The 21,400-nt window shown below is 37.8% G+C and overlaps 1 protein-coding gene across 4 annotated transcripts in view; it reads right to left on the bottom strand.

Annotated features, from left to right (window-relative positions):
• otud5a (OTU deubiquitinase 5a) overlaps window positions 1–21,400 on the bottom strand; it is a 173,421-nt gene that overhangs the window by 32,826 nt on the left and 119,195 nt on the right. For all 4 annotated transcript variants that reach the window (XM_051933500.1, XM_028813334.2, XM_028813335.2 and 1 more), the window contains 3 exons: window positions 20,383–20,447; window positions 20,098–20,254; window positions 14,127–14,275 (listed from right to left, as the gene is read on the bottom strand). In XM_051933500.1, coding sequence (XP_051789460.1) covers window positions 14,127–14,275; window positions 20,098–20,254; window positions 20,383–20,447 — 371 coding nt within the window. The remainder of the gene's footprint in view (window positions 1–14,126; window positions 14,276–20,097; window positions 20,255–20,382; window positions 20,448–21,400) is intronic.

The raw sequence follows: 21,400 nt of genomic DNA, 5'->3' as shown, positions 1-21,400 counted from the left end.
AAATACTTACTATTTATTTCTTTTCTAAGACATGTTCAGTGCAATACAACTTTTGACAAGCACCTCTGGATATTTTACTAAGTCTAAATGCCTCTTTGGATAGTCGAAAATATGTTGTCAAAATTATAGTTTAAGTTGTTTGCAAAATTTGTTCAATAAAAGGTTCTATATTTTGACTGCATTTGTCATGCAGTGTGATTCCTTCTCTTCATTAGTGCCACCCCCTTAAAGCTATCACTTTATGGGGCCATGCAAACCTGTATTAATACTTGTGTGCACATTAAAATGTTTTTTTTGTACAATGTACAATGCTCATGACAGTGGAATAGGTTTTTCTTAGACAGTAATTGCAGTGGAAAATGTGGTTAACATCTACTCATGCATGGGAAAAAAATACCGTGAAACCGGGATAATTTAGAAAAACACCGTGATACAGAATTTTGGTCATACCCTAAATACGCCCACCCCTACCTGCAGCACAAAGTCTCCTCTTCACAGTAGAAACTGACACTTGCTTTTTTCAACCACTGTTAAGCTGTGCTTGAAGGTGTGCTGTGACACGCATATCACGCAAGCTGGTGACCCTTAGAAACTTGTCTTCTGCTTGGGGTGTGACTGCCAGATCTCTTCCTATTGAAGGTTCCAATTGCTTTTGGATTGTGTAAGGCACCATTCTCACTGATACTGATTTTTTTTTGGCCAATTTCTCTAAAATAAAGGCCTAAATTTCTGTGGGTAATAGTGCTCTGTCTCAGTTCATTTGTTAATTGCAATTTTCTTGTCATTATTATTGGAATTTACAACTTTCTACAGTGTAATATTATCCAAGTAGTACTTCATAGATAGATAGATACTTTATTAATCCCAAGGGGAAATTCACATACTCCAGCAGCAGCATACTGATACAAAAATCAATATTAAATTAAAGATTGATAATAATGCAGGTAAAAACAGACAATAACTTTGTATAATGTTAAATGTTAATGTTTACCCCCCTGGGTGGAATTGAAGAGTCGCATAGTTTGGGGGAGGAACGATCTTCTCAGTCTGTCAGTGGAGCAGGAAAGTGACAGCAGTCTGTCGCTGAAGCTGCTCTTCTGTCTGGAGATGACACTGTTTAGTGGATGCAGTGGATTCTCCATAATTGATAGGAGCCCGCTTAGCGCCCGTCGCTCTGCCACAGATGTCAAACTGTCCAGCTCCATGCCAACAATAGAGCCTGCCTTCCTCACCAGTTTGTCCAGGCGTGAGGCATCTTTCTTCTTAATGCTGCCTCCCCATCACACCACCATGTAGAAGAGGGCGCTCGCCACAACCGTCTGATAGAACATCTGCAGCATCTTATTGCAGATGTTGAAGGACGCCAGCCTTCTAAGGAAGTATAACCGGCTCTGTCCTTTCTTACACAGAGCATCAGTATTGGCAGTCCAGTCTAATTTATCATCCAGCTGCACTCCCAGATATTTATAGGTCTGCACCATCTGCACACAGTCACCTCTGATGATCACGGGGTCCATGAGGGGTCTGGACCTCCTAAAATCCACCACCAGCTCCTTGGTTTTGCTGGTGTTCAGGTGTAGGTGGCATGAGTCGCACCATTTAACAAAGTCATTGATTAGGTCCCTATACTCCTCCTCCTGCCCACTCCTGATGCAGCCCACGATAGCAGTGTCGTCAGCGAACTTTTGCACGTGGCAGGACTCTGAGTTGTATTGTAAGTCTGATGTATATAGGCTGAACAGGACCGGAGAAAGTACAGTCCCCTGTGGCGCTCCTGTGTTGCTGACCACAATGTCAGACGTGCAGTTCCCAAGACGCACGTACTGAGGTCTGTCTTTAAGATAGTCCACGATCCATGCCACCAGGTATGAATCTACTCCCATCTCTGTCAGCTTGTCCCTAAGGAGCAGAGGTTGGATTGTGTTGAAGGCGCTAGAGATGTCTAGAAACATAATTCTTACAGCACCACTGCCTCTGTCCAAGTGGGAAAGGGATCGGTGTAGCATATACAGTGGTGTGAAAAACTATTTGCCCCCTTCCTGATTTCTTATTCTTTTGCATGTTTGTCACACAAAATGTTTCTGATCATCAAACACATTTAACCATTAGTCAAATATAACACATGTAAACACAAAATGCAGTTTGTAAATGGTGGTTTTTATTATTTAGGGAGAAAAAAAAATCCAAACCTACATGGCCCTGTGTGAAAAAGTAATTGCCCCCTGAACCTAATAACTGGTTGGGCCACCCTTAGCAGCAATAACTGCAATCAAGCATTTGCGATAACTTGCAATGAGTCTTTTACAGCGCTCTGGAGGAATTTTGGCCCACTCATCTTTGCAAAATTGTTGTAATTCAGCTTTATTTGAGGGTTTTCTAGCATGAACCGCCTTTTTAAGGTCATGCCATAGCATCTCAATTGGATTCAGGTCAGGACTTTGACTAGGCCACTCCAAAGTCTTCATTTTGTTTTTCTTCAGCCATTCAGAGGTGGATTTGCTGGTGTGTTTTGGGTCATTGTCCTGTTGCAGCACCCAAGATCGCTTCAGCTTGAGTTGACGAACAGATGGCCGGACATTCTCCTTCAGGATTTTTTGGTAGACAGTAGAATTCATGGATCCATCTATCACAGCAAGCCTTCCAGGTCCTGAAGCAGCAAAACAACCCCAGACCATCACACTACCACCACCATATTTTACTGTTGGTATGATGTTCTTTTTCTGAAATGCTGTGTTCCTTTTACGCCAGATGTAACGGGACATTTGCCTTCCAAAAAGTTCAACTTTTGACTCATCAGTCCACAAGGTATTTTCCCAAAAGTCTTGGCAATCATTCAGATGTTTCTTAGCAAAATTGAGACGAGCCCTAATGTTCTTTTTGCTTAACAGTGGTTTGTGTCTTGGAAATCTGCCATGCAGGCCGTTTTTGCCCAGTCTCTTTCTTATGGTGGAGTCGTGAACACTGACCTTAATTGAGGCAAGTGAGGCCTGCAGTTCTTTAGACGTTGTCCTGGGGTCTTTTGTGACCTCTCGGATGAGTCGTCTCTGCGCTCTTGGGGTAATTTTGGTCGGCCGGCCACTCCTGGGAAGGTTCACCACTGTTCCATGTTTTTGCCATTTGTGGATAATGGCTCTCACTGTGGTTCGCTGGAGTCCCAAAGCTTTAGAAATGGCTTTATAACCTTTACCAGACTGATAGATCTCAATTACTTCTGTTCTCATTTGTTCCTGAATTTCTTTGGATCTTGGCATGATGTCTAGCTTTTGAGGTGCTTTTGGTCTACTTCTCTGTGTCAGGCAGCTCCTATTTAAGTGATTTCTTGATTGAAACAGGTGTGGCAGTAATCAGGCCTGGGGGTGGCTACGGAAATTGAACTCAGGTGTGATACACCACAGTTAGGTTATTTTTTAACAAGGGGGCAATTACTTTTTCACACAGGGCCATGTAGGTTTGGATTTTTTTTCTCCCTATATAATAAACACCATCATTTAAAAACTGCATTTTGTGTTTACTTGTGTTATATTTGACTAATGGTTAAATGTGTTTGATGATCAGAAACATTTTGTGTGACAAACATGCAAAAGAATAAGAAATCAGGAAGGGGGCAAATAGTTTTTCACACCACTGTAGATGATGGCATCCTCCGCTCCCACCTTCTCCTGATATGCAAACTGCAGAGGGTCGAGGGCGTGTTGAACCTGTGGCCTCAGGTGGTGAAGCAGCAGCCTCTCCATGGTCTTCATCACATGTGATGTCAGAGCAACAGGCCGGAAGTCATTCAGCTCACTAGGACGTGATACCTTTGGGACTGGGGTGATGCAAGATGTTTTCCAAAGCCTCGGGACTCTCCCCTGTTCCAGGCTCAGGTTGAAGATGCTCTGTAGAGGACCCCCCAGCTCTGATGCACAGACCTTCAGCAGTCGTGGCGATACTCCATCTGGACCCGCTGCTTTGCTGGCACGAAGTCTCCTCAGCTCTCTGCTCACTTGCGCTGTTGTAATTATGGGTGGGGATGTCTCTCCTATGCTGGTATCAGCAGAAGGATGTGTGGAGGGTGTAGTACTCCAAGGTGAGAGTGGGTTAGGGTGGTCAAACCTGTTTAAGAAGTTGTTCATTTGGTTTGCTCTCTTCACGTCTCTCTCAATGGTGGCACCCTGCTTCGAGCTGCAGCCAGTGATGATCTTCATCCCATCCCACACTTCCTTCATGCTGTTATTCTGCAACTTCTGCTCCAGCTTTCTCCTGTATTGTTCCTTTGCCGCCCTGAGCTGGACTCTGAGTTCCTTCTGCACGCGCTTGAGCTCATGCTGATCACCGCCTTTAAAAGCCCTTTTCTTCTGGTTCAAAAGGCACTTGATGTCACTTGTAATCCATGGCTTGTTGTTAGCATAGCAGCATACAGTTCTTACTGGAACTACAATGTCCATACAGAAGTTGATGTAGTTAATAGTGCAGTCAACAACTTCCTCAATGTTCTCACTATGTGATCCCTGCAGGATATCCCAGTCTGTAGTTCCAAAGCATTCTCTCAGAGCCTTCTCTGCCTCCAGGGACCACTTCCTGAATGAGCATGTGATTGTAGGTAGGACCCTCACTCTTGGTTTGTAGTGAGGCTGAAGCAGAACCAGGTTATGATCTGCTAGGGTGTAGTGACACAGTCTGTTCCAACTCTGATTTAAAACAGACAACGGGTGTTTATGTAATCAACCTGTACAAATTGTTTGCTTCAACTTGTAAAGCTTAATTTACTTTTATTACTGCAGAACATCTCTAGGTTGTAACCTATTAGTTGTTCCCTGAAGATGGCCCATTTGGAATATTCTGAAAATTAATTTTTTCGGTTTTTGCTAACCTGAACATTAAATTTAATCCTCTAGTTTACTACTTACCTTGTCACTATTTTAGGTCACACAGTGCACTTCAACCGATTATATCTGAAGAAAAACTGGAAAAACTGAGGTGTTCTAAAACTTTTTAGTGTAGATTGCACACATTTTTTAATTTGACTTTTTACAAACTTTTTAAACTAAATAAAAAAATGATGTAGTGAAATGTGAACTCAAATGGTATAAGTTATTGTATGATAGACAAAGGTACTGTTCACTCTTAATTCAGAATGAGAAATGCAGATTACCTTATTTAAAAAAGCATTTCAAAATAAACCTTGCCTTTCTTTCTCTGTTGTGTAATTCTTAGAAATCTTATACTGCTGGTAGTAATGACCATCACACATATATGACGCGAGATATGACACGTGAGCTTTACTGTGTTTGACATAGATGCTTCGATACTATAAACAAACGCTCCACAGAAATCTTAAAAATGCAAATGGCTGTATCCTGAATATGCGGAACTGGATGCTTAGTTATTTTCTTGGAAGATGCTACAGGGCACAGTCTGCTTTACACTTTATTACTTCTGTAAGGTAAATGGCCCCTAAATGCAAAGTGAAAGCTGAAAAGCAGTTTCTTCCTGGAGTGCCTGTTTCTGAGTGCTAGAAATGCATTAAAGACCCATTAGAAGCCCATAACTTACAGCATAGCTCTTTATTGAAAAGATAAATAAATGTTTTTACCATCGCCATTTCTCCATAAATGTCCATCTAATGTATGTTTCTATCATTCCCTTATGTTAGTATGAATCCATGTGGGGACATAAGCAATAGCTGTGTGCCACCTGGTTTCTAAATACCTGACATAGTCCTGTTTCAATACAAAATGGGTTGATAGACACTTGCAATAGTTAAACACTAGCCTGGAGGGGAATACTAACACCTTTAATTTTTTGTCACCTGTTCATCCTAAGCAGTATAAATAAAAAATACACTATGAAAAAGCAAGAGAAGTGATCACAGGTCTCAACATATGCTTTAGGTGAAAACCCATTAAGAATAAGGAAAAAAATGTACTAGGCTTAAATTAAATGTGTAACATTCAGACAAAAATATACATTTTCTGTAACACCTCCCTAACTCTACCACAAAGCAATATCAAAAAGATTATTTGAAAGGACTGTTACAAACATATGTCAAAATTCATTGCATTTGTCCTGCTTGACTGCGTCAAAAGGAAGCTGCAGTCAAAAATCAAAACAAAGTCAAAAGGCACATATATGGAACACTCTCAAACCTGCTTATTCTAATTCAGGGTCAAATTGAGTCAGAGCATGTAATAGCAACATCGGTTACAAGGCCCACACAGTGCTCATTAAAAATCACCAAACTAATGAACCACTCTTTCTTTTGGAGATTTGAGTGGAAAACTAGCATAAATGGATAGAAACCCCAGAGACTAAGAATGTGTAAACTACAGACTGATACAGGGCTTGCATAGACAGCACTAACCGCTACACCACCATGCTGCCCATTATAAGAAAAACCTTTAATAATAAAAAAATCCAATTTGAACCTATTCAAAATGTTAGAATCAGTAAAAACAAAGTACTCCCAACAGTGGAGCCTATTGACAAAAACAAGCTGTTGATTTCCATCTCTTACAGAACAAAAATCAAAGATGCCATAAAAGAGAATATATAGGTAATCAAAAAATTACATCGCTTATTGAGAAGTACAGCATCACCCGTCTGAGATACTCTAATCTAGAGGGACACAAGAGTACCTGAACAAAATGAACTCTGTAACAGTGCAGTGGTTTACATGCTATAGTTGCTAGGGCTGGGCCAAGTCAATTATTACCAAACTGTACAAAAACTGAAAGGGGGGCTATGTCTGACAACATGAGTACTAAACATGAAAGGTAAACAAATAGGAAGACTATCAGAAATACAACTTTAAGGAAATTAACACGACCTAAAGAATTAATCAACTAGACAACACATGTACAATTAAATCATTTTAGTTTCTGAGAGGAAAAAAGCAAGGGTTAAGTTTCAACAATTACAATCAGGTTTTCAAGATGTATTCCTTGGTTACATCAGTGATACTCATCGATATTGCATGTGTATCCTAAGGTAGTCGATTCCAACCACACAGCTGCTATGATCACGTAGACAACATAACTGTGAAGTTCTCTTGCTTTTTTATATGCATTAATGACAGTTGCTGAATGGCAAATATGCAAAACAAACATCCGTTTCCAAGGGGCTTAGTGTGGCCTTTACAACAGAAACTCAGGCATTCAAAAGCTAGTAGGTGTATTATTAAACAATGAGTGGGAAAAAATAGGATACACTATCCTGGTTGGTCACAATTGTCTTACCCTTCTAAATGCTGTAATCACTGTATCTCCATAACAGACAAAGAAGAACATCACAATTTACAATAACAAAGCAAACTCCTAAGTAGGTAATGTGACATAGTCTCAGTTTTTAATTAAACTATTTGGAGATACAGTTACTATTGTGAATGTACAGCACCAAAAAATAATATTTTTTGTGAGTAGGCAATACAGGGTAGCATGGTGGCACTGCAGTTTATACTGCTTATTTACAGTGCTAAAAGCCAGTGCTTAAATCCTGACCGGGTCACTATTTGTGTAGGCTTTTCTCTGTGGGTGTCTACATCCCAAATAAAAGTGTAACAGATTAAATCACAAATCTATAACTGATTTGGTACGGGTGAGTCTAGGTTTCTAAGTAAGTGTGCTTTGCACCAACTACCTGTGACCCTAGAAGTGGAATAAGCAGGCACAGTAAACACATTAAGCAAGTATTACAAAGCTGTTCAGTTGATACAAGCAATTCATCTTTGTATAGGCTATTCATGTTGAAAGGAGCTTTGTTTTTTATAAGAAACAATGAACATTAGCTACATTTTCACTAAGAGATTTAAATAATAAGGTTCATTAAAAATTTAGTCATAAAATCCAAAAATATATCAAAGGGAGTCAGAAGGCAGAAAATAATGTATAGGGAAGAGGTGGCAATGATTACTGTCCTTATTACCATCAGCACAAAGTGTAAGCACAAACATGCTGTTTCCCTATAGGTCTGCAATATATGCGAAGGAATGTGACTGTTTACTGATGGTACAGTAAAACTATAAGAAGAGTGTTTGTGTTAAAATTGACACTTCTGTGTGTATAGTTGAGACAGCTGTTCAGAAAAAGTGCATTATATATCATTAGGTCCTCGTAACTGCAAATGAAAATGCAAAAAGCTAGCTAGCATTGCCAGCAAAGGGTTTTCAACCAAGTATTAGAAATGAACATTTTATTTCCAGTTATTTAATTTGTCCAATTACTTTTGAGCCCCTGAAATGAATGGACTGTGTTAAAAAAATACTTTATTTGCCTCACATATTTATGCAATTGTTTTGTTCACCCCACCGAATTAAAGCTGAAAGTCTGCACTTCAACTGCATCTGAGTTGTTTCGTTTAAAATCCATTGTGGTAATGTACAGAACCAAAATTAGAAAAAAAGTTGTCTCTGTCCAAATATTTATGGACCTAACTGTAAGTTAATAAGGAAGATGACCAGATCAAAGTAATTGCATAACATCCTCACTGTTAAAGGTGCACTCTTTCAGTTAGTGCTAAACCTTGTGCTTGAATTCAGGGGTCATGTCCGTAATGTTCCTCCACATACTGATTTCACTCACAGAGTGACTTAAGATGGAAGGGAACCTCATCAACAAACCCTTGTCCATATACTGTCTTCACTTTCAGACAGTCCCAGAATGTATTGAAAGGACATTTGTGTTATTGATTAGAGAAATTTGTCAACTGTCCTCTTAACACTAGAATCCCTGAAGCCTACAAAAAAACTTGTAATCCTGGGTCACCTTAAATTCCCTTGCACCTCCTCATCAGCGTCTTTTGTTTTGAAAATATGTTGATCAGCACTGGCAGCCTGCTATCCCATCCCTCCTACCGACGCAGCTTTATTTGTACACAAAGTTCTTCCAGCTCAAGTCTGTTTATCTGGGTGTGAGGTGCCTTGAATTGTACAGGGTAAATAATACAGTCATATGAAAAAGTTTGGGAACCCCTCTCAGCCTGCGTAATAATTTACTCTACTTTCAACAAAAAAAGATAACAGTGGTATGTCTTTCATTTCCTAGGAACATCTGAGTACTGGGGTATTTTCTGAAGAAAAATTTTTAGTGAAGCAGTATTTAGTTGTATGAAATTAAATCAAATGTGAAAAACTGGCTTTGCAAAAAGTTGGGTACCCTTGTAATTTTGCTGATTTGAATGCATGTAACTGCTCAATACTGATTACTTGCAACACCAAATTGGTTGGATTAGCTTGTTAAGCCTTGAACTTCATACAGGTGTGTCCAATCATGAGAAAAGGTATTTAAGGTGGTCAACTGAAAGATATTCTTCCCTTTGACTCTCCTCTGAAGAGTGACAGCATGAGATCCTCAAAGCAATTCTCAAAAGATCTGAAAACTAAGATTGTTCAGTATTACAGTATAGGGGGAAGGCTACAAAAAGCTATCTCAGAGGTTTAAACTGTCAGTTTCAACTATAAGGAATGTAATCAGGAAATGGAAGGCCACAGGCACAGCTGCTGCTAAACCCAGGTCTGGCAGGCCAAGAAAAATACAGGAGTGGCTTATGCGCAGGATTGCCAGAATGGTTACAGACAACCCACAGATCACCTCCAAAGACCTGCAAGAACATCTTGCTGCAGATGGTATATCTGTACATCTTTCTACAATTCAGCACAATTTGCACAAAGAACATCTGTATTGCAGGGTGATGAGAAACAAGCAAAGTGCTTTGGACTGATGAGACAAAAATTGAGTTATTTGGTCATAACAAAAAGCGCTTTGCATGGTGGAAGAAGAACACCTCATTCCAAGAAAAACACCTGCTACCTACTGTCAAATTTGGTGGAGGTTCCATCATGCTGTTGGGCTGTGTGGCTAGTTCAGGGACTGGGGACCTTGTTAAAATCGAGGGTCGGATGAATTCAACCCAATATCAACAAATTCTTTAGGATAATGCTCAAGCATCAGTCACAAAGTTGAAGTTACGCAGGGGTTGGATATTCGAACAAGGCAATGACCCAAAACACAGTTCGAAATCTACAAAGGCATTCATGCAGAGGGAGAAGTACAATGTTCTGGAATGGCCGTTACAGTCCCCTGACTTGAATATCATCGAAAATCTATGGGATGATTTGAAGCAGGCTGTCCATGCTCAGCAGCCATCATTTTTAACTGAACTGGAGAGATTTTGTATGGAAGAATGGTCAAAAATACCTCCATCTAGAAACCAGACACTCATCAAAGGCTATAGGAGGCGTGTAGAGGCTGTTATATTTGCAAAAGGAGGCTCAACTAAGTATTGATGTAATATCTCTGTTGAGGTGCCCAAATTTATGCACTTGTCTAATTTTGTTATGATGCATAGTGCATATTTTCTGTTAATCCAATAAACTTAATGTCACTGCTGAAATACTACTGTTTCCATAAGGCAGGTCATATATTAAAAGGAAGTTGCTACTTTGAAAGCTCAGCCAATGATAAACAAAAATCCAAAGAATTAAGAGGGGTTCCCAAACTTTTTCATACGACTGTATATTGTTATTTGGAACACGTACATTTCATGTGTGTTCCGTGTCTACAATGATCTGTGTAAATATTGGATTACATGAAATGTGAGGTAAGAAATGTTGAACACAACTAAAACAGAAATTTTTTTTTGTGTTCTACTAATAATTGGCACAATGCTGACGTGAAGTGTATAATTTGTGAAGACTGAAGTCCAAGTATCAAATAAACACTTTCACAAAAGACACAGATATAACAAAACAAGTGCGCTTTTCTTCTAGAATTTAACCAAAATAAAAGAAATTGGGATAGGGTATGACACACACACACACACACACACACACATACATACAGTGCTCAGCATAAATGAGTACACCCCCCTTTAAAAAGTACGAATTTAATCAGTAGCTCAATGAACAAAAGAACAATGTCCAAAATTTTCACAAGGCTGAGTTTTATTGAACACTTGCTAAACTCCATAACATGACATTAAGGTTAATAATATAACTTAGATCACAAAATCTTCAGTTTCACTCAAATTGGTTGAAGCAAAAATGAATACACTCCGCAACAAAAACTACTACATCTAGTATTTTGTATGACCACCATGATTCTTAAGGACAGCACCAAGTCTTCTAGGCATGGAATGAACAAGTTGGCGACATATTGCAACATCTATCTTTTTCCATTCTTCAAGAATAACCTCTTTTAGAGCCTGGATGCTGGATGGAGAGTGATGCTCAACTTGTCGCTTCAGAATTCCCCACAGGTGTTCGATTGGGTTCAGATCAGGAGACATACTTGGCCATTCAATCACCTTCACCCTGTTCTTCTTCAGAAATGCAACAGTAGCTTTAGATGTGTGTTTTGGATCATTGTCGTGTTGGAAAAGTGCACGACGACCAAGTGCACAGAGTGATGGCAGCATCTTCTCCTTCAGTATAGAGTAGTACATTGTTGAGTTCATGATACCATCAATGAAATGCAGCTCCCCAACACCAGCAGCACTCATGTAGCCCCACATAAGGACACTGCCACCACCATGTTTCACTTTAGGCACCATGCATTTTTCTTTGAAATCCTCACCTTTACAACGCCATACAGTTTTGAAACCATTAGTTCCAAAAACAGTGATCTTTGTCTCATCACTCCAGAGTATAGAGTCCCAGTAGTCTTCATCTTTTTCAGCATGGGCCTTAGCAAATTCTAGGCGTGCTTTTTTGTGCATGGGCTTTAGGAGAGGCTTCCTTCGTGGACGATACCCATGCATGCCATTCCTCTGCAGTGTGCGCCGTATTGTGTCACGGGAAACGGTCACTCCAGTTTGGCTTTCTACTGCTTTAGCTAACTGCAGTGAACTTGCATGGCGATTTTCTTCAACCCTTCTCATCAGAAGACGCTCCTGTCGAGATGTTAACTTCCATGGACAGCCTGGACGTCTCTGTAAGATGGTTACACTTCCATCTTTCTTAAATTTTTGGATCACTTTTGCTACAGTATTTTGACTGATATGTAAAGCTTTGCTGATCTTCTTGTAGCCCTCACCTTTTTTGTGTAAAGTAATGATTTCCTTTCTCAGATTTTTTGACATTTCTCTTCCATGTGGAGCCATTGCTGACAGCATGAAATGGGAAGGGCTTTTCTTTGTTAAGTAATGCCCTTTTATAGTCACCTGTCTGCTGGACACCTCTTAAATGAATCATTAGACTCACCTGTGGTTGAATGCCTGTTAATTGGACTTTTGTAGTCTTAAGTGTGGCTTTTCTCCTAAGACTATAATTGGAGTGTACTCATTTTTGCTACATGGTCTTGAATGAATTTGTTAGGATAATCACTTTTTTGTGTGTGCAAATTAACAAATCTTGTTTGCAATCAATGGCCCACATTTGTGGGAGTATTTTGTAGTACAGTATCTCATAGACAATGTTGATACTGAAAGGAAACTAAAGGTTTTCTGACAAATGTAGTGGGGTGTACTCATTTATGCTGAGCACTGTACATGTCTGCTTGGCTGGTGCAGAGGTAAGAACTGCTGTCTCCAAGTCGAGAGGTTGCAGGTTCGGTCCTTCACGCAGCCAGTGTAAATTTATGGTACTTGTAAAAGTTAGCATTTTGTTTAATTATTCACTTTTATTCTCTCAGTCATGTTCATATACCCCCCGATCTGACACTGTTAGTTTTCAAATAAAGATATGCTTTAACAGAGGTGAACTCAGATGAGGGTTCTACATTGGAGAAAGACAACAGAAGCCCTCCCCACAAGAAATGTCCATTCACATAAGAACAACGCAGCTGCACCAGGTGTATAGGTGAAAGATGGCACCGTTTGGACGCAACAAGAGGTTGGGTGTCATCCTGCCATTCGTACAATCGATAAAGGTCCAAAATGTACATTAAAAATAAGTAAGCAAATCACAATCTGAGGCAAGGGGGGTAGGGGGACAGAAAAAAGTACTCATGATTAAATACAGAAAATGGGAAGAGCTGACACAGTTTTCAAATTGTTGGAAAAGAAATGCAGTGTCATCAATTGCAGAACTATGGAGAACTTAATACATAGTGGGGAATACATTTTAAAGTGTAACATCTATATGGGAAACTATACAAAGCTTTTGAAAATTGTGCAGCATGGCAGAAAAAAAAGATTCTAGCTGAACTATTAAGCCAGGATGTGAAACATTTCAGCACAAGAGCAAGTAACAATAAAAAATAAGCAAAATGGTTTTAGTAATACCTTACTCACTATGAAACACAAATAATACAGTACATAAGTTCAGGTCAGCAAAGTATTATGTCTAAAAATATGAAACTGAAAAACCTGATAGATGAAAAATATCTAAAGGAATAGAAAGAATGCTTATATGCTTATTTATTTACAAAAAAAATACATCAGAACTAATGCATGAAGGTTCTTAAATGTACTTGTCATTTTACTATATATGCCGTAGTATAATGCTGGGGAAAGCCCAATTTATTTTAATATAGCACATGATGACTCATAGACATTTAGCAAAACACAGCAAATATATGAACTATTTTCATGTTTTGTCATATTTTGGAGGTCATAAAGAAGAAAATTTCCTGACACTTCATTAAAAACACAAGACAGTGTTTATTACAGACTTGTAACACAGAGTAGTACCTGAATCATCTTATACCATATACAGAGGCCTTTAATCAAAATTTAAAGTCTTTGTAGCAAAATGATCAGATATGAATTATACCCATATATAATTTACATCATTGAAGTTTGTCTGATTTAACAATGAAAAGAGATATGTAACAGAATAAGTCTCCCAAGGACAACAGTTGCACGGCTAATCAGGGCCTGGCTGCTGGCATCAGGGTACATTTGTCACACTGCAGAAAATGTATAGATGGGGGGTGGTATTTCACATAAGCAGGCTTCACCAGATGCTTTATATTTACTATGGATATGGAAACGATGGGAATAATGCAACAATAATACAAATTAATTTCCTTTAAATTTTCATTATTCTGTTTACAGTAGAACAAAATTATATAGTATTTTGCAAACTCTAAAACACTACTTTTTTAATAAGTAATCAGCTAAATGTTAACTATGAGACACCATAAATATTTTAGTTTTTTATTCCATTTACTCAAGGATGGAGTCAAAAGCTAATCATCACTTATACTCACCCCTGGTTTGAAGGCTGGTAGCCCCAGCCCAACTCCGATTGTTGCTTTGTTTGGGTTAACAACAGAATTGTAGTGGATGTTACGGTGGTAGCTGACCCGTATTGGCTCATCATTATTCTGATGAATGCCATGGAACGTGTTGATTGGTTCTGTAAATAAGGCAAAAAGGAAATGTTACATGAAAGGTGCCCTATTAGATAACTGAATTATGAAGGGCCTTTTAATATAATTGCTGGATCTAAATGTGAAAAAAAAAAGTTTAAATAATTGGTTATAAAAATCCATCTCTATAAAATGGCATTGATTCCTGGAGTAAAAAAGGCTGATATTGTTCCCAATTTTTACTTTTACATTTACCTTTAAAGTAGCCTCTTTAACATCACTTTGCAACATCAATACTATTTGCTGGTTCTTGTTACAATTCAACACCACCCCCAGGCACTCCTACTCAGTATTTGCTCAAAGGGTAGGTAACAGAAAATTTAAAGAGACAGGGCATAAAATAAACAGTGGCTAGAAGTAAATCAGTAAGCACCTGGAATATTCTTATCTTAAAAACAATCAGGAAAAGCATGTGTGGATAAAGCTAAGACAATTTGGTTTTTAATCAGAGAAACACTAGTTGTACAATACAATCTTCATTTAAAAAATGACATTCTACTATGAGCACATAACAATAAACTTGAACTTGAAGTGCACCTGAAGCTAGTATCCTGAGATCTGATAGAGATGTTGGAATAGAACTGCAATGTGTCTTAGCTTTTAAAAATCAAGCACAAAGTTGTGCTGACCTGCAATTGGCTACTATAGCTTAACAAATGTGTCATTGCTTTCAACAACACAGCAGCAAAAATGCAGAAGAGTACAAATATGAAACAAAAACAACAATAATAATTCCACAAACAAAACAGAACAAATCAAAATAAACTATACCATAACTAGTAATCACAAAATAGCTGCAGTGAAATGATAAAAAAAATTTTTTTAACACAGTAAACCTAGTCCTATACTAACAGGATCCAGACACATGAGTGACATTTTCCTTCATTTAACATTTTTCCTGCATTTAAAACTTTTAAGTCTGCCTCTAAAAAAATGTTAAATAAGGGTTCTACTATGTGTGTGTGCGCGTATAATATGCAGTATATATATATTTTTTAAACCGGATCCATAACTCTAGCTTATGTAGTCTGCTATTCCACACTAGCAGTATAGCCATGTTCAGTAAGTTAACCTTTAAATGGAAATATTTTACTCTTCAAAAAGTATATTATTTAGTAACAATTCTACTGTGTTACATTTTTAAGGGAGGCTGTTACAAAGTAGAATTGATTGGCTGTGTTCAAAATCGAGTGCAGAGTATCCATCCATCCATTTTCCAACCCGCTGAATCCGAACACAGGGTCACGGGGGGTCTGCTGGAGCCAATCCCAGCCAACACAGGGCACAAGGCATTAACCAATCCTGGGCAGGGTGCCAACCCACCGCAGGACACACACAAACACACCCACACACCAAGCACACACTAGGGCCAATTTAGAATCGCCAATCCACCTAACCTGCATGTCTTTGGACTGTGGGAGGAAACCAGAGTGCTTGGAGGAAACCCACGCAGACACGGGAAGAACATGCAAACTCCACGCAGGGAGGACTCGGGAAGCGAACCCAGGTCCCCAGGTCTCCCAACTGCGAGGCAGCAGCGCTACCCACTGCGCCACCGAATGCAGAGTAGACAATTCAAATAAAACTAAAATATATAAAAAGTTGGGGGGTCATAGGTTAGGTTCTGGAAGGACAAAGTATTTTTAGCAAATGATACAATGGCTGTGCAGTCCTCTCTGGGTTGAAGGGGTACATCTCAGCATAATGAGGTGTAAAGGCCCAGTGTATTGGTCAAGAACTGTATGCGTTGCAGAGGTTCTTGTCTTAAATCTGGTTTGCACTGACTTCATGTTTCAGCTAAATGTGGAGATACCTGTGTAATGGAAGATGCAGTGGAACGTTTGCTGTTTAGTGGTAGTTGCAAAAAAACGGTATATGTCACTGTTCACATTTAGAAGAGCTGTTGAGTTTCAAGGACAAAAGACAAAACAGCTTTATCATGCAGTGTAAACTGCAATCCAAAAAATGTGGGGCTACCTGCACACAGGAACACATCCTCAAATTTACAAAAAAACCCACAGGGAAGGTTATTTTTATACTAGTGGGGCATTTAAAATAATACACAATAAATGACAGATATCATAGTGATGGCATTAAAAAATACTACATTAAAATTCTGAAGCAGTGCCCAGTTGTTCAAAAAGATGAGCTAGGATAACAAGCAGCATTTATTGGGATTTATCTGTCAATTTTTAGAATTTAACATAAAAAAATTACAATTGCAGTCTTACATTGAAAGTTTTCTACCGAGTATATGCACATTAAAACAATGTTTTGAAAATGTAAATAAACCATATAGCAGACTTCTGGAATTTATGTTATTTCAATTGTGTATTTCTTGCAATAAAAATATTTGGTCTGGTTTTCACAACTTGATATCTCATTCCAGTGAAGGGGGACACTATGTGCTTTGCAAATAATGAAGAACTCATTTTGCTAGAAGTGTATATTATTAATTATAACTGAAATCAATAAGACTGCTGTGTGGTTTGTTAAAATTTAGTTTTTTTTTAATCTCATAGACTTGTATATGTAATATACACTAGAGTACAACATTGTGCATGTGCATATTTATATATGTATAGAATATGCATTTAATAAATATTTTTCTTATGCTTTCCAATGCAAACCAAAGACATTTGTGGATATTAACTAATTTTAGCAAACTTTTTTATGACATATTTAAATTGTAATTTTACTTCAGTATTTTTTTTTCTCTGTCCACCTTTTTTACTTCTACCTCAGTAGCTTCCATATTAGGTACTTTTACTTTAGTAAATGTTCATCTGCCTAATAATACTTCTACTGGAGTAGGTTTTTTTTTTTTAGTACTTTTTCTATCTCTGGTGTACTTAAGCGTGTGCATGTATTGATAATTTGTTAACAGGGGAATCTTGAATAAAGACTGCTAGATGTACCCTGATACTACACAAAAAATAAAAGCTGTAGACATACAATTTCTTTGGGAATATCTGTTTTTTACCTCACAAATGAAATTTAAGTGTTATAGACAACTTCTATATACAGTATTAGGGCTGGGTGTTATGAGCTATAAATAAGTACACAATAGTTTTGGGTTGTTTTGCGATATACAATATATATTTCAATATTTTGAAATCTTCTCTAAAGCGCTTTATAAATGCTCAACTTAACCCTTTGATTCATACAATCACACCAATATGATGATTCTAGTAGTCCCTTCAGGTTGCAATATATGTGTGCATTAAATCATTCTTATTATATTCATTAGTGGTTTCTATCAGAACAATTTTAAACTTGCAACCAAGTTAAATTTAACAAAACAGTTTTTATTCAAGCCTGGTAATTGCACACAACTAGAAACATTTTCAAAAATAACAAACTGAAGTGCACTTTTTGTGCATAATGTGTGTAACAGCAGGTCATTTCACTCTGCAGAACAGTAATAGTCACATTACAGTGCATGAATGGTAATTTGATGATAAACCACAAATAACAACAGATTTTGTACTACCCATTATAAGGACCTAATGCCAAAACTGATGCAATGCACAAGAACACTTCACATGATTTTCACCACCTTCTGATCAATTGCCTTGCGTCTTCTCTTCCTATGGGCCTCTCATTTCTGGCATCAAGCCCCCAAACTGCCTCATGTGCAGTGCAACACACGCTGAGGACAGTGACAGGCTGGGAGTTTGACTGGGCCACTACACCTGTCACATAATAACACTGATATCCTAAGGTGAGCTCAGGGTGGAATGAAACCACCCATAGAGCAGAAGGGCAACAAAAGTTCTTGTAAGAGCAATTTTTCTAGTTACATAAGATTTATAAATAATTTACTAGATGACAATGCATAATCTATGAGAGGTTCCTATAACCCCCATAAGTAGAACTGAAATTGGTATATTCTTGCCATTTCTAACAGCTTTGAGTAAAGATTCTTCTTCAGTTAATGACCAGCCTTGCCATGTGTAACGTGTAGAAGGCATAAGGTTTTAAACCGTGCCTGGGCACACGCTCATGCCAATGGGCCGTTTGAGTGTGTAAAATAACTTGTGCTTATTTAAGTGCAAAGCCATACGTTTTAAGCGTACAGAAGAAGAAGCTAAGAATCTTTAAGTACAGCAAGAAGAAGTAAAGAACTTTTAAGTACAGAAATAACTAAAGTTTCTCAAGAAAAGCTAAGTTTAGAGAAGATACATTTTGCCTTTTATTCTATGTGTGTAACTATTTTTTCTTTTATTCTTGTGTGGATTATTTGCTTTTAACTTTCATTAAATATTTTTAAAAACAAACTTTTGGACTGAGAGATTTCTTTTGAAATGCGTTTTACCCATGCTTGACCTCAACTTATACTTTGGTGGCTATAATTCTCTTTGCCTGTTTTTATTTCCCTGTGCACACTAAGCATCTATTGTTTTGAGTTGATCAGACACTAAAGTACAAATGAACTTCTTTGTTTTATCCTTGAAACCTACGAGAAAAAACAAAGCTGACCTGCAGCTACAAAAAAAAAAAATATTAGCTCAACTTTGTGTAAGTAGCGTAACAGCATAACTAGACAGCAGTATATTATGTGCGTAGTCCAATATAGGGAAGGCCTGTATTCAGGCTAGCCTGGTTACGGTAGCAGATTGGTGTAGCAGCCTTTTCAAGAACATGCATCAATGTCAGCGGACTGCAAGATTTAGAGAATAGTGTAACAGTGGCATACCAGAACAGATATGCACAGGCAATTTTTCAGATCAGCAGGGTTATGATGATAGACAAACGAACTGTTATATCAGCCTTTCAGGCGTACAATACTGGCCAAAAATTTTGGCAGTGACACAAAGTTTGTGTTTTGCAAATTTTGCAACTTAAGTATTTTCAGATTATATTTTTTACATGTTTCTATGGTATACTGAAGAACAATTATAAATATTTCATACAGTTCAAAGGCTTTTATTGGCAAATACATCAAATTTATGTAGAGAGTCAATATTTACAGTGTTGAACCTTCTTCATAACTTCTGCAATTTGCTCTGGCATGCTGGATATCAGATTCTGGGCCAAATCCTGACTGATGGTGATCCATTCTGCATATATGGATTGTCTTAGAAAGCACAGGACTCATGGTATCATTCACCTTTCCCTTCTCCATACAATTCATTTTCCAGATGTCCCAAACAGTTGGAAGGAGGATTCCTCCTATAAAATAACTTTGCACAAGTTTTCTGCTGTCCAATCCTTGTAATTCCTGTAGAATTCAGTCTGTCCTTGATGTTTTTCTTGGAAAGAAGTTATTCTTTGCTGCCCTTCCTGACACAAGGCCATTGTCCTAAAGTCTTCACCTCACTGTGCGTGAAGATGCACTCACACCCACTTGCTGCCAATACTGAGCAAGCTCTGCACAGGTGGCAACACGATTCTGTAGCTGACTCCTCAGGAGGAGATGGTCCTGGTGCTTGCTGGACACTTTTAGCAGATCATTTTGTTCCAGGACCAAAATATATGAAAATGTTTTTTTGTGATAAACGTTTTATGCTAATAAAGCTCTTTGAGATGGATTAATATGCATCTGATCACTCTGCGCAATAATATAAAAACAACGTGAACTGCCACCATAAAAACTAAAGCCGCAGATTTTGAAAAAACACATTTGTGTCACTGCCAAACGTTTTGGCCACTACTGTATACTGTTAAGCAATTATCCCAAAAACTGACCTGCCAGGTTCAAAGGGTTAACAAAAAAAAAAAAATCAGGTGACAATTTGTACTTGATATGTGCTTGATGTGGAATATAACATTTGCATTTTCCACTTTTCATAATGATGCACATTACCTGTGCCATACTGATAGACTTCTACAGGCCGATTATACATTTCTGCCATTGCTTGCATCTCAATGTGGTTCCCATGACAATTATTCTTCCTCTTCCGGTTTATGTATGTAGTGAAATCTTCTGTCACATAACTTGAAAAATAATCTGCATTCTTCATCTGCAAAATCATTTTGAAAGTTAAATTATCTGCAACAGAAAGTCAAAGCCTTCTTTTTTAAAGGAAGAATTACAGAAGTGACTGCTATTTTAATCATTAAAGACAAATGTTTGCAAAATGAAACTCACCAAATAGTCCATACAGTGCTTTCTGACAACATCATGCATATCCTGGTCCCCGTACACTTGGTCAGCTAGAAAGGAAACACAAAGTACATTTCAAATTTAAGTACAAACCACTTAAAAAAATAACATAATATAACTAGCATTAGAGTTGCATAACATTTTAGAACAATGTCTTGCATTAACAAAAACATGCTACGGATTCAGCAAGTTCTATCATTAGAAATAGCTGTATCACAATTTCCATTAAAAATATTTAACATTACCATTTTCTTTAGTTCCAATTGCTCTGAATATATAACACAATCAAAAATTAAGCAACGGTTTCTAAATATAAATATAACTCAGAATATCTGCTCTGTACTTTGCAGTAACATTTTTCAGTGAATTCATGAATTAAGTTCACATTTTCAAATATATGTTCCCGAATAAGAACTTTAAAGTTGTATGAATTAAAATGTGAACTAAAGTGAGCTATGACTGTTATTGTAAAAAAGAACATGAAGTTATTCACCGTGAACGTTTAAAACACTGGACTGCCTAAATTCTCAACTCATGGGCACCACAGATCAAAGTTCGAAATGATTACATACTAATCCAAAATTCAACCTTTCAATTGTGTAGGTGTCAAAAGTGATGAGTAATGACAAATAATGTTAAAAACTGATATTGTATGTAAAAATGCAGCATTAAACAAAGTTAAAGTGTTTTCTATTTTTGTGATACCTTACAGGTCACATTTTACCGTGTAAGGTTTGTTTCATAAAAACTGACCATTACTTTTGATTTATAACCATAAAGTCTATTTTAAAAAGCTGATGCAAAAGTAAATGACAAGGATCATGAGCTCTGTCAAAGGGGAAGTATAACCAAATGCTACAATATTTTCCAAATTAATCAAAAAGCCAAATGCTCTCTAATGTATAAAGACTGTCAAAATAATAATATATGCAGCCTTGCTCCTGTAGTTTAGTTTGGCATAAAGTACAAGTCACAATCAACAGAAACATCAGAGTAACTTGTC

The sequence above is a fragment of the Erpetoichthys calabaricus genome, chromosome 11 (genome assembly GCF_900747795.2).
Source record: "Erpetoichthys calabaricus chromosome 11, fErpCal1.3, whole genome shotgun sequence".
Taxonomy (NCBI): domain Eukaryota; kingdom Metazoa; phylum Chordata; class Cladistia; order Polypteriformes; family Polypteridae; genus Erpetoichthys; species Erpetoichthys calabaricus.
The sequence above is the reverse complement of the archived record's forward strand: the minus strand, read 5'-3'. Positions and strand labels throughout refer to the sequence as shown.